At 42.3% G+C, this 15,101-nt stretch overlaps 1 protein-coding gene across 2 annotated transcripts in view; it reads right to left on the bottom strand.

The window, feature by feature from the left end:
- The window catches only part of CDKAL1 (CDK5 regulatory subunit associated protein 1 like 1), a 1,663,077-nt gene that overhangs the window by 90,904 nt on the left and 1,557,072 nt on the right, over window positions 1-15,101 (bottom strand). For both annotated transcript variants that reach the window (XM_063923244.1, XM_063923245.1), the window contains exon 15: window positions 11,565-11,729. In XM_063923244.1, the coding sequence (XP_063779314.1) occupies window positions 11,565-11,729 (165 nt within the window). The remainder of the gene's footprint in view (window positions 1-11,564; window positions 11,730-15,101) is intronic.

Genomic DNA, 15,101 nt, shown 5'->3' with positions numbered 1-15,101 from the left:
TATTTTGGATAAATGTAAAGGAGAGAGAATGTGTTTTAAATGCATCCCTGCCTAAGTGTCACAGAAGTTGGCAGGTTTGTCTCATTCAAAGTTGCTCTATACAGCAGTCTGACTGGAGGAATGAATGGGCAGCCTAACATTGCACACCGTCAGGAGCTTGCCCACAGCCCATTGGTGACACAGGCATGCCCTCTCAGTGATAAGGACATGGTTCAAGTCCCACATGGGAGAGCTAATATAAAGCTTAAACAAAGCAGAATAAGGGCCGCATGTAATAGTGTCCGAGTCTGCAGGACGTGCGAGTTGCCAGCCAAACACGGACATTTTTTAAAGAGGCAGTCACTTACAAGGCAAAACAACGCACGTCCAGGGAACTGGGGCGCTATTACAGCCTATTACATTACTGGACTGGACCGGTCTGAAAACACACATTCAGAACCATAATTTATATACAAACACACTCTTGGGGGGTTAATGGACTGTAGGCTTAACTGTATATGCCTTGGTAATGCCAGGCTCTCACTCAGGGTCTACATTATGAGAAAATAATGATTCTGAGTTAAGGATTGAAAAACAGGGGATACTACAGTAGGGAAATGTACAAGAAGTTAATTACATTTATTTGCATGTTCCTAAATGGCTATTTGTTGCACACAGATAAGGCAGCTGAAATGCTGGCAGCAAAAAACAGATGTAAAAATACCTAACATGGCAGAGATTACATTAAAAGCAATTACTCTTCATTTCATTTATATCACACACTCCCAAACATTTCAAATGTTTCATTAACAAGATGAAAGCAGAAAGAATCTGGCTTTCAAATCCATGTACACCCAGGTTAATGTAGCCTCTCACTTCAATAGTCCTGGAAATGAAGTCGCCATGCAAAGGAAAACATCTCAGCATTGGCTATTTTAAGGGTCAGAGCTTTTCAGATGACTTCATACAGTACATAAAACAGAATTTTCTGCTGACCTCTTTTGTCTCGGAGAAGGGAGCACTTTACCACACTTGAAAAGGTCTCTTATTATACAAGTGATCAATCTTTTCTTTTTTTCCAGGCTGCATGGCCTATTCCAAACAGTACAGGTAGATCAAAGCTCAGTGTGAATGAAAACCAAGTGGACAAAATTAAAGTATGGATCAGTGAAATGCACGAAGGGAAAGATAACCAAGGGAGACAGATATAAAGATACCAGGCATGAAAGGAAGCAGACAGAGGCTGATCGTGTGAAAGTATAGTAGAGTACACCGCAACAGCAAGTTAGGGATTTTAAACACTACATTTACCAAGGAAAATGCAGGTATCTGCATGGACACTGTGCTGACAGAGGTACATATCATCAGGAACCTTTGCCACCAAGTAGAACGAACGAGGAGATTAAAAACCTAGGTATCCGGGACTATGGTCGAAACCATATGGTTGACAGGCATTAGATCAACAGGGTTAAGAGGTCGACAGGTAAAAGGTAGACAGGTCAAAAGGTTAACAGGTTCAAAAGGTCAACATAGCAATAGTCAACACACATATGGTCGACACAGGTTTTTGGGAGGTTTTTCAAATTTGTTTAACTTTTACTTGGTTTACCACCCACTCGGACTATGATTGGGAATAGTAACCTGTGCAGAGAGCTGCGTATCGAGGCTCTTTGACCGAAGCATGGCAAGCGAAGCAAACCCATAGGGGTCTACATTACTATTAACTAGGCTCACAGGTGATGAAATATACAAAATTACATCATAAAAACTTGTGTTGACCTGTACTGTCGACCTACAGATGGAGTAACGCTCATTGAGCGTGGCTACATCGCAGGTGGGGGGAGTCCGGAGTGCCCGGGCACGCATGCGCCTAGGCACGCCACAGAGCGCACAGAGACGGTCCCATTCACTTTGAATGGGGCACATGTGCGCGTCTACGATGCACACATGTCCCATTCGTGCCCGGGAGTCCGCCTCGCTGGGCGCACTCAGTCGCAGATGGAGCCATGATTAGCATGGCACCATCTGTAATGCCTGCCGACCATATTGTGTTGACCTATTGACTATCTAATAACTGTAGATATTCTATGCCACACTTAAAAGCCTATTATACCCAAAACCTTTTTAATAAACACTGACGCAATGTCCATGAGCAGCTGAGTTGAGAATCATTTAAAATTTTAAGGAGCAAGCATAGGGGCCTAATAAGCATGCTGAATCCCGTCGGAATGTGTGCACAGCCGCTGTGACCCAAAAGATAGCGGGTTGCCGTCTGCCTTAGCAAATAGGCTGCATAGGCAGATGGCAACACTAAACATGCAAGAGCATCGCCGTTGTGCATGTTTGCGGGAGGGGGCGGCAGGACCTGGCATGCCGGGCGGACTTGCCCTGTGCTGGGCGCCCTCCCTTGCATGTCAGTGTAATGGGCTGTAGATGTGCGATTTTTCACAAATCTATGACCCATGCTGAATTAGGCCCATAGTCCTTTATAAACACTAAATCAAATAAGTGGCAAGAAAGTGTCAGGGAAGAGAGAGAATGCGCAGGTGGGGTGAGATGGAGTGAAAGACAAGAAAACAGTGATATACAGTACAAGATGATACAGGATAAGTACCATGTTTTATAAACATTGATGCGCGAGCAAGTAAGCAGCAGGGAGACAGAAAGAAACAGAATCAAATGTACTGACCAAGTATAAAAGAACATACACAAGGAATTATTCCTGGTGAATCACATTTCTTAAGACAAGAAACATAATCAACAACAATAAACAAGGGTTGTAAAGAGTATAGATGATAGTTTAAGGAAAACACATGAGGAAAGAGGGTGGTCTTCAGGTTGCCGGCGGCCGGGCTCCCGACGACCGGCATACCGACATCTTTTCTCCCTCATGGGGGTCCACGACCTCCCTGGAGGGAGAATAGATAGCGTGCCCGCAGCGTGGGGAGTGCAGCGAGCCCGCATGTGCTCATTTGCGCTCGCCCAGCTGTCGGTATGCAAGCGGTCGGGATTCCGGCGCCAGTATGCTGGCCGCCGGGAGCCCGACCGTCAGCTTCACATACTACACCCGAGGAAAGAGGGCCCTGCTTGTGAGAGCTTACTTTCTACGCATACACATAGCTCTACTGTAGGATCGGTTCAGATATAAAATATAAAACATAAATTGTGCAAGAACTTAAATCCTCTGGCCTGGTTGCCTCAAGAGTTTGTGTTTAGGAGACAATCAGCAATGAAATAATTACTGGTTTAAGATGACTGTTTTGCACATTATCTTTATAGAAGGGCTTGTTATAAACAGGTTGGGGTCGGGTGGCCAGCGGTCAGCATACCGATGCTGGGATACCGGCCGCCAGGATGCCAGCAGCGGGGTGAGAGCAACGAAGTGAGGGCTCGGTGACTTGCTGCGTTTGCCACAGGTTCTATGGGTGTCGTGGACACCCACGAGTGGGAATAGCCCTGGGCCCCCTGCCGGCATCCTGGCGTCGGTTTTCTGACCACCGGGATCCCGAAAGCCAGTCACCTGACTACATCCCGTATAAACATATGCAGAAAAAAAAGCCTGTGACTGTGTTCTACAACTGAGATATCTACTGTAAAAAAAAAATAAAAAAAAATAATCACCTGCTAGTTTAATTGTATTATATTATATTTTGTTTAATGACATCTGAATTGCAGAACCCTGGCTAAATACAGAGTTAGTAATATACAGTATATAAGCAAAGCAGAAGCATGCCTTAGAAAAAGAGAACAAGATCATATAGTGAAAAGTCAATCTTGTCAATGTGGAAATAGAGATAAACTGTAAAACGGTTTCCTTCATGATCACTACGACTTCACTGTGAGCTCGAATTATACACTCAGAGGCTCTGTAATTCTGTATGAATCATGTGACAGCACCACACAAAGAGATGACCAACAAGGGCCAATAAAATATCCATATATTAAAAAATATAGGAGCAGACTAGAGACTGCATGTGGAGTCTTAGTCATGGGACACAAAGCCGTCCACGTACTAAGCTGGTTAATCATGCATCCTATTACTGTTAGTGGCTCCACGTAAAGTTGAAACGTATGGTGCAGTACCAGTAAGCAGCATCATATCAGTGAATGTATAGGCGCAATTTACAAGCACTGACACATAGTAAAACTATCTTTCAGATGACATGGGAAATGATGCAATTCATTTACAGCACTAACAAATGTACATGTTATACATATTAGAGAATCACATAATGTATTATAGTTGCCTGTCTTAGTATACTGGGAACTCAATTGTCTTGTTTAGTGGGGGGACTGGACACATTGATGTCAATGTTATTATGGGCATTCTTTTTTCAGGACAGTTGTTGGACCTAAGTGTTTAAATAATAGGCCCTTTTTATACTTAACAATCCCATTGTGCCACTCCTTGTAGGACTATAAATGTAAGGCATGTGTTAATATTTCAGTGTAACCAGTATGAGATGAGTGTATGTGGGAAAGGAATAGCAGAGGCTGGAAGGGGAAAGTGATGCGATGAATGTATCCCCTTCTCTTGGCTGCACCTAGGACTGTCACAACAGATGCTGCAGGTTCCTTATTACACTACTGCCTGTGAAAGATTCCCCCACCTTCCTTAATTTTGTATCGTGCTGCCTTTACATACAGAAACAAAATGAAGTGGTCTGTTTATTAATAAGTGGTACACTGTACTTTTTATATTTAAGTCAAGGGCGTAGCTGCTATAGGTGCAGGGAGTGCAGCTGCTATGGGACCCAGAGCTAAGAGGGCCCATGTTCCCTGTCACAGTTACACGTGTTATATACAGGGGCAGGGAGTGTAGCTGCTATAGGGCCCAGAGCTGAGAGGGGCCCATCTTCCCTGTCACAGTCACATGTGTTATATACAAGGGTGCAGCTACAATAGGTGCAGGGAGTGCAGCTGCTATGGGCCCATAGCTGAGAGGGGCCAACCTTCCCTGTCACAGTTACATGTGTTATATAAAAGGGTGTAGCTACCATAGGTGCAGGGAATGCAGTGGGGTCCAGAGCTGAGAGGGACCCATCTTCCCTGCCACAGTTACATGTGTTATATACAAGCGCATAGCTGACATAGGTGCAGGGAATGCAGCTGTTATGGGGCCCGGAGCCGAGAGGCCCACCTTCCCTGTTACAGCTATATGTGTTATATACAGTACAAGGTCATGGCTACCGTAGGTGCAGGGAATGCAGTTGCTATCAAGTTCAGAGCTGAGAGGGGCCCATCTTCCTTGCTAGTTACATGTGTTATACACAAGGGCGTAGCTACCATAGGTGCAGGGGGTGGCAGCTGCTATGGGGCCCAGAGCAGCGAGGCCCACCTTCCCTGTCACAGCTATATGTGTTATATGCAGTACAAGGTCATGGCTACCATAGGTGCAGGGAGCGCAGCTGCTATGGGACCCAGAGCTGAGAGGGACCCACCTTCCCTGTCAAAGATACATGTATTATATACATTTTTCTCCACTGGCTGATACATAAAGGCACATACAAACTTTTGCTTTGGGGCCTACAAAATATCTAGTTATGTCCCTGGACCTGCTGATTGTAATATTGTATAAAATGAGCAGGAGGGCACTATACTGTTACATAATATGAACTGGGGGTACTGTAAAGTGACATAATATGAACTGGAGACAATGTATCTCATAATGTGTATTGAGGGTACTGTGTTGCATAATAACTGGCAGACATAAAATGTGACATAATGTGAACTAGGGAACCAGGAGCGGATTGGAATTGAAAACCAGCCCGGGGAAATTTATTGAAGCATCCCAAAGGGGTGTGTGGTCTGATGAGGTGGTGGGGTCTGTTGAGGGGGGCGGGAATGGCCTGATTGTTTGCAATTGTGGACATCCTTGCATCTTTTGCTGCAGTTGTGTCTGAGACCAGGGGCAAATCGGGAACCAAAAGTGGCCCTGTAAAATTTTGTAGAAGTGGCCCAGAGGCAGGATTGGATCACAGGGGTACAGGGTGAAACCCCCAGTGGACCCCACTACCTGGGCCCCCCACCTCCTTTTCTAGGGATCAGGTTCCAGACTGTGCACTTGAATTGCAAGGTACATAGGTTACTTTATACTGCACAGGACTATGGTAAACTTTCTACAGCGTGTTGCTGTTATTAATCTGGTACATTATCCTGCATGACCTAGCAGCATTTACTATACATATTTATCAAGGGGCCCAGACGATGCACTCTCTAATGGTTAGTCAAACCGCCGTAGCAGCTGACCACACCCCTACAGATGGGCCCCTACCACTGCATTCCCGTGGTGGGTCCTTCATGCCCCAGTCCGACACTGACCAGAGGTATAACATACCATGTAGCCATGGCAGCATCACTGGATGGTAGAGTTGCTGTACTGCAGAGATGGAATAACAGAATTAATGGGGACAATTTAGTGTACTGAGTGGGGTGGGCTGCCTGTCATGTGGGGGGTGGGGCCACATGACAACACACAAAACAGGCCCCACAGACATGACAATCTTCCTGGTAAGCCCATATGGCTAATCCACCCTGGGAACTACTGTGGTTCATAAAATAAACTAGGGCACTGGTATGGGGCATAAATGTAACAACTGCTGTGGAGAGGTGTCTCTCTAGAATCAGTGGGACAAGGGCCCCTTCAAAATGTTGCTATGGGACCCACAAACTACGATCCTGATTTAATTGGCTGTGTTTTAATGTAACTGTTTCCCTGTACAGCGCTACGGACACTTGGTGGACCATATACAGAATAATAACAGTAACCAGAAAGTAAAGTACTGCAACAAAATAATAATGATAAAAATTCAACCCTTAATCGGGTACAGCAAATAAACATTTTTGTTTATCATTACTGAATATATTACTCTTTCATCCATAACAATTTTCTTAGCATTCAGTTTTTATTAGATTCATGATATTAACGAAAGTAGGTTTAGACAACAAGAGTGACCAGTGCATTTGTTGTTAGGGTCGGCACTTAAGCCACAGTCAGCCTGAGTGACCAGTCAGTTTCTACACAATGATCAGCATTTGTAATAGAACAATTAGCTGGCAATATTATCAATAGACCTAGGGCTTTATTGACTAAGGAGCGAGTTTTCAAAGCTGCAGATTTGCCAAAAGGATTTTAAACGGCAATAGTATAAAATGTAATGGTTTTGCATTACATATAATTGTCAGTTTAAAACTCAAGGGCAAAACCGACAAAAAATGGCAACTTTGAAAGCCTGCAGCTTAGTAAATATATCACCCTAGGCTTGATGTAGTGCACAAATGGTTAAGCTGCTTGTAAGTGTAAAGTCCTTGTTGAGTGTTTTATTTCTTCCTCAATGAAACACTATAGAAGACTGTGCCAAGACACCTCGGAGTATATGACTCTAGCTTTCCTCTTCACATTTTGCCTTGAAATTAGCCGAGCTATTGAATGTATTTAATAGTAGCTTGGGAATTCTTGGCCTGGCAGTGGATGACATTGGAAAACCATTACACTTACTCTGCTGACTGTCTAAAGACTGAGCACTTTATAAATAAATACATTTACTGACATTTATTGCACCAGTTTAAAGATCTCCAAAATTCTAGAAATATAAAAATAGCGGATAAAAAAGTGGTTTCCACTTTCTATATATTTCTCTTTAAATGTCCTTTCTTACTCTATATAATATTTAGGAGAAGGTTTCCCTATACACCACTGCCAATATTTGTTCCATTTAACTATATTTCATCACTAACAGAACTGTCATTCTGCTTTGGCCGCTTGGAGTAGAAAATGAAAGTTTGAGGGTAAGGACCACCTACAGATACTGTACACTGAGCAAGGCAGGGCATTTAACCACCTACAGATACACTGAGCAAGGCAGGGCATTTAACCACCTACAGATACACTGAGTAAGGCAGGGCATTTAACCACCTACAGATACACTAAGCAAGTTAGGGCATTTAAACACCTACAGATACACTAAGCAAGGCAGGGCATTTAACCACCTACAGATACACTGAGCAAGGCAGAGCATTTAACCACCTACAGATACACTGAGCAAGGCAGAGCATTTAACCACCTACAGATACACTGAGGAAGGCAGGCATATAGTCACCTACAGATACACTGAGGAAGGCATGGCATTTGAAGAAAATATATCTAATTATGGAAAACCCCTTTAAGGTACAACAAAAATGTCTAAGGGGCCTATATATGAAATTAAAAAATGCGGTGTGTCCTCCGAAACGTCCATTTTCAGAGGATGGTCACAATTTACAGAATTGGTGCAATTAAGAAGGGGGTACAGTGGCAGATATAGAAGGATCTCAAAAGCACTCTGCTTAGCCTATGGGACTGTAATAAGAAGGTATGAAAAGCGTAGCCTATGGAACATGGCCCCATTACCATATTTAGACCGCGTTAGAAACTGTAGCCTATGTTCTACAGTACTGTTCTTTATTTGGAGCAGGATCTGATGGCACATGTGGCCAGCCATGTCCGAAGTGGGATATAAAGTAATCTTGGGGAGGTAGGAGACACAGATCAGACAGAACAGAAATGAAATGTTTTTCCTTACACTATGAGAAATATAAAGAAATCAGAAAAAAAAGCCACAAAACAAACAAACCATGAAGTTATGGAAAAACCTATATTTGGTACAGGTTGAAATATCTGAAAATCATCTTTCTGGTTTTTATTCTGTTCATAGAAACAAATTTGATTATTTTTTTTCTACTATAGTGTCAAGGAGAACTGTATATTTTATATTGTAGAAAACAAAACAAGGAGCACTGTAAACTTTCATCTAAAATATTACAGGCGTCAGCGATCGTCATGCTTACAGATTAGACGCCATGATGTTACAATGTTTTAAAATAAAATGGCATACAAAAGAGTCTATGGAGTTTGTCAATGGAATGGGATCCACACAAAAGCCATTTATGGCAGTGTTTGGCCCTTGGGTACCCAGTTGAAAGCCCTGTCCAATACATATAATCCAACTGTCCTTACTGACTGGTGGCCTGAAGCACAAAGATGATATGAGTGCATCTGTATTATGACCTATGATCATGTAATCATGATCTACATACACTACAAAGATCGGAACAAAAACCGTCATTACCTAATTCCATAGCTAAATCTGGGGTCCCTAGTATAGGCCACGCGCACTGCAGGGACTATACAGGATTACATCCCATGCGCTCAGCAGTATATTTGTAGGATAGTGGAAGAACAGCAGTGTAACTCAGCGCTGCACTAGAGGAGGTAATGAAAGCTCTCAGCCTCTGAGTGACCTCATTCTGCAGCCTATAACTCCTCTCCTCCTCACGTAAAAATCATGCCTTTAAAAACTCTCAGTCTAAAGAGTTTAGTGTGTCTGTGCACAGATTTACTAGACATATTGCTGATTTCATTTTAGGTCTCAAGCATGTCTTCCCTTTTACTGTCTGCCAGAGCCCATAAAACCACAGCAGCCGTGACATTTACAGTAATAAATGTAATGTTGTCTGCTACTTCCCCCTGTTATTGTTAACATTTGTTTACCATCTATTGTAAAATATGAAAAATAATCTGGAAGAAACAATCGTGAAATTACATGGCTGAGCAAACAGTCTTTCTTTTATATGTTAAAACCTGGGCTCCAGTCTCTGCAGCCCCAAACATTTCCATACGGCGGGAGCATAAAATGATGCTTAGAAATGTGATACACATTTTCATTTCACACTTCATCAGCTTTTACAACCGTGCCTTAGTGGAATATAAAACAGGGCCTGGAAATCCGCCACATTTACCAAGGTATAAACGGAAGATCACAGCACTGGCATATCTTTTTATTTTAATTAGTCAATAAAGTCCCAAATCCAAGAATATAAAGAGAAAACCTAATTTAAAAGGGGTTTAGTAGTTACATTCAATATAACACTCCATGTAACTAGAGATTATAAAAGTTTACCTCTCGCCAATACTTACGGGACTGTAGCCTCTAACAGTGACATCATCATACCTACCAGCATGCAAGAAATTGGAGTCGGTACAGAGCGTGTGCATGATAAGGGGTTGTGACAATGCCTCAAATGGGAATGTCTTTTCATGTTTGGAGCGAATGCTGGGAAACATCCAGTGGGACAGGCTTACAAACTGTCCCCGAATCAGTAAGTCTTGATAATCAGCCAAAATCTGGCACATCAATGGGACGTTTGGGTGGTATACATCAAAAATAATCCAATTAGCAATTCACCAAGGACCAGTGACAATACTGAGACCCAAAGTGAATTGGTAGCATATCTGCAATTCAGGACATGCACTTGGTAAGAGCTTTAGGTACTTAAGGACAACCTGTATGAAGCGGAACCACTTTTGGTTGCATTTTTACTGAGAAAAAACGTTATTACCACTTCTCCAAAATGTATGATGAAGAAAATGGATATTTCTAATAATGCCGCCGCAAGTTCTGGCTGAAACATGGCCGATACTAAGAGACTAAAAGGTCTGGCAATGGCACAATATATTAGCAATCCCGCTGTCTTCCATTGCCTTTATGTATGTGCCATCAGTCCTACTGGGATCTTATGCTTCACAAAATGTTGCACATGTGCACTGCGCCCTCGCTGACCTGTTCTGTATCACATCAGCACTAAGCTGATGGGACACAGGCACGGAAGCGCCGGTCAGAGAGGCCAGTTATCGTAACACTCCTCCGGTTACTCTATTTTTAATACTTCTCAGCCCTAAGACATCCTACATTGTTGTGACGAAGAATGTCTCCTCACACTGCCAAATATAGGACAGGATAATATATTTCCCACCATATTCATACAGTTATTTACATTCAACATAAAACACTACTGTTTTTTCTTTATAATAATATCTGCTTTAAAGCTAGGCCTACGCTATACTTAGCTCTGTCTAACGCCGTGGTTTGCCCTGTTGTGATGGGAAAACTGTAACTAAGTCCCTTACATCATGCTTTATGAATTATAAATACCTTACTTTCCTGTACATTCTCTGGCTATATGTATCCTACTGTTACTCGGAAAATGCCAAAATGTAAACACTGTATAAGCATATTTGTATGCTGTACACATTTGTACGGAGCGGAGCAGCTTTGATATAGCTACAAACTCCTTTACGCATTTATAGACAAGGAACTATTACTAGAGAAAAAGACAACTCTTTTTTGGGGAGCACTCTTGTAATTAATATGTCCCAATAATAAGTAAAATATAACTTTTATTACATATGTCTTAAAATAGATCAGAGGTCAAGTCCTGGCGATCTTTATTTAAACTCAAGACACACATATATTCATGTAACCAAGTCTTGCACAAACACACCAGGAAAACTAATCATAAAAACTTACAGCTCTTCTCCACATCCCCGCTTTTTTCCATCTGCTCTTCTTTCTTTCTTTCCTACCTTCACTTAATTCACCAGATTTGAAACCTTTTTAGATTTGTTTCAAGATTATTTTATGTTATTTCAAAATGTTCTGCCTTGTTTACCCATTTAATGAAGACCAATAAAATTAATTTGAACTAAAAACAACTCACAGATTTTAGACTTACAATACAGATTTTAGTTGGAAAATAAACACACTTACCTCTGATAAACCAGAAACTTTTCCCTTCTCTAGAGGCTTGGTGATGGACGGAGTGTAGACCTGTGAGTCTGACAATGGTTTTCCCTTCATATAATGTTTTCCTGCTTCAAAAATATGTACTTCAACCATTTTCCCAATGAATGCTGGATCTTTCGGAACAAGTACCTTGAGAAAACAAAGAACGAAAATAAATCACTATTGCTTAGTCAAAATGATAAATTAATGATATCAATGTTTTGTTTTATATGGGAATATTAAATTCAGTATTTCTCTTCCCAATCTATAGTAGCCAGATGTCGCCAGGAACAAAAACAGACATTTGTAAGGTACCCTTGTACCACCCAATGGTAGAATATTCAGAAGCTGTATAAGGTTTCTTTTGACATGATCTCCTAATATGTCTGGCTCTACCTAAGTTTGACTGCTAATGTTTCTATTTTTAGAGCAAAGATCAGAAGAAGAAATGCAATAAATGTATAGTTCCTTTTCAAAATCTGAATGGGATGACCACGAGATGGCTGTTGAAGGATTATGAAAACAACATCTAGATAACTTGGTATAAAATAAAAATTCAAACTGGAATCCCACTGCTTGTGTAGATTGTAGCATAAAAAGTAAAGAGATCCCACCAAATGTCTTCTGAGCAATCAAAGCAGGAACCAAAGAAGCTGTTGTGTATCTATACTAGCTGAAGTACTAGCCGTTTTCTGGGTTTAAATATTCTAGTTATTAAGTTATCAATGAGTTAGATGTAACTGTCAACATTTTAAAAATAATTAGCAGCTTACTAGGTCTTACAGCACACCCATGAGGTGGCTGCCCAGTGTGTTTTTTTAGGGGGGTGTTGCCAGTAGCCTTAATCCCCAGCTTTCCTTTCTGTCCAGTTTTATACCTAATTTTACTTTGCAAAATTAGTTTAAAGTTTTCTTTCTGTTATCTATGTTGCTATTCCAAGGCTTTTGGGGACACTATATTTTTATAGCTCAAAGTTCTGCCCAGTGAACACCAACGGAAGGACCAACCCGGGACCCTAACCCCACTAAAACCTGGCCAGGAGCCAACTGGACCACCTAACGTTCATTTCATCACAATCGGTGCAGGGGTATTCGAATGACCAATTAATTTTATATATAAGATAAATGGTGACTAAAGCGAATTGACTTCCAAGTGTTAGCTAGGGTTTGATTTCATGGGAGAAAACCTACCTGGATCTGGATCAGTTAGACCACGCACCAGTGGATGATATATGACTTGTCTAGACTAGGAGGCTCTGATTACTTTACTGGTTACTTCCAGAAAAGGACAGGTGTTTACAATTGGGTTGCTAGACTCATGAAACTCCTAGAGTTAATCTGATGTAAAAAGAAGTCTTTAGAATTTGTTACTAACCAGATCTTGTATAATCCCATTTCCTTCATGTGTCGTTTAAGTGCTTTGGAACCTTGATATGGTAAAGGTACTGATTTATTAAGATCCTTTGAAAGGATAGTATTAAATTCACAATATCAACACATATATAATGTAGACATTGTGTATGTCTACAGACGATCTTAGGGTTAGGTTAGGATGCAAGTAGGCTTAGGGTTTAGGGTGAAGCTGAAGGCCAGGTTTACATTGAAAATCATGGTAACAACATTTCTTACTTTTAACACCCACAATGTTGACATTAGGGGCCCCCGATTCAGCATGAGTTGTAGTTGTGTGAAAAGTCACACAACTACAACTCACTCCACTAGCCTACGAGGGGACGCCTAGCACAGAGCAATTCCGCCCCGCATGATGGGTCCTGCCCCCCCCGCGCTGAAATGCAAGCGCATCGCTGTATAGTGATGCACTTGTATCTTGAGGGTTGCCCCCTGCCTCCACAGCCATGTTTCGGGTCGCAGTGGCTGCATGTGGCGTCACGCAGCCGCTGCCACCCGCCCCGCAAATGGTCGGGACACGCCTGCATTGTCTGGCCTGCGCTCCCCCCCCCCACCCTTCAGTGCCGAGACAAGGCCCATGCCCACCCCACAAACACCTCTGTCAAACAGGCAGAGGCATTTGCATAAGTGAGATGCCGTCACATCTCACTGTTGCGCATGCGCAGTGCGACTCCTGCAAATGCGCACACTGCACAAGGTTGATGTGTTCCACACTGAATTAGGCCATATGTCAGTCCTGATATGTAAAATGTCACATTATGCTGTCAACGAAACACACGACATCCTAAAAAAACAATATTTCCTATCACAATATCATATCTAGCCAAACTATGTCTTAGAAGCTGTGGTTCCTATTGGAAAGGAGTTTCATAACAATATTTGCACTCCATTTTGACAGGTGTGATTAAGTAGGAAACACTTTAGAGGTCATGAAAGGGTGTCTGTTTCTACAATTAGGGTTTTTTTTTTGCTTTAAAGAGTATCACCACCATATCTGCAGAAAGAATCTAGGGTCAAAGATATTTTATGAGGTGTCTATTTTTAAGTCTAAATGTTTATTTGTACAGAGTCTTCATAGAGGATCCATTCGATTTTCCAGCTGTCGGGATCCCAGCGGTCAGGATGCCGGCACTTGCATACCAGCGCCTATTTTCACTCGTGGGTGTCCATGACACCCATAGAGTGTGAATAGAACCTGTGGCGAGCTCATTTTGCCACCGAGACAGCAGCGTGGTAAGCACAGCGAGTCTGCAAGGGGACTTGCACCACTCGCCCCACTGCCGGCATTCTGACACGTGGGATGCTGCTGTCGGGATACTGACAGACGTCATCCCGTCCGGCGGTATTACGTATGTAATCCCTTCATAGATAGGGAAAATTCCATACTGTACATAGGGAAAAGTAACACTTTTTACAAAGTGTAACTTATTTCCCTAAATACTTTATTCACACAACTGAAAATGACTGTATATAAATACCATGGGGTATAGACCAGGGACGTGCGGTGAGCTAAATGGCTCAGGAGGCACTGGCTAACCTCAGAGCCAGATTTACATGCAATATATGAGCCAAAGGGTACATCTGGCAGTATTTTTCATATACTTTATTCAGTCAAAACTCTGGTTTAAACGTAAGTATGACAGGAAAGGCTCTGCCTCACCTCACCGCACGTCACTGGTATAGACTGGTCCACTAGGAGCCTTGGGCACTTTAAGAATTTGATAGTGTGTGCTGGCTCCTCCCTCTGTGCCCCTCCTACCAGACTCAGTCTAGGAAACAGTGCCCGAGGAGACGGACATACTTTGAGAGAAGGATAGATAAGGAAAGTGGTGAGATTACGAACCAGCACACAGAACAATAGGAAAGCCATGCTTATCAAACTTGAAACATGAACAACAACAGCTGAACAAACCAGAATACTTAAAGTAATAGTGCAGGAAGAACGAAGTACCGGGCGCCCAGTATCCTCTATGGACTACGAGAAAAGGATTTACCGGTAGGTAATTAAAATCCTATTTTCTCTTACGTCCTAGGGGATACTGGGAATCCATTTAGTACCATGGGGAAGTACCAAAGCTCCCAAACCGGGTAGGAGAGTGCTGAGGTTCCTGCA

This window comes from Pseudophryne corroboree, chromosome 5, assembly GCF_028390025.1.
Source record: "Pseudophryne corroboree isolate aPseCor3 chromosome 5, aPseCor3.hap2, whole genome shotgun sequence".
Lineage (NCBI taxonomy): Eukaryota > Metazoa > Chordata > Amphibia > Anura > Myobatrachidae > Pseudophryne > Pseudophryne corroboree.
This window is presented reverse-complemented; position numbering and strand designations above follow the sequence as displayed.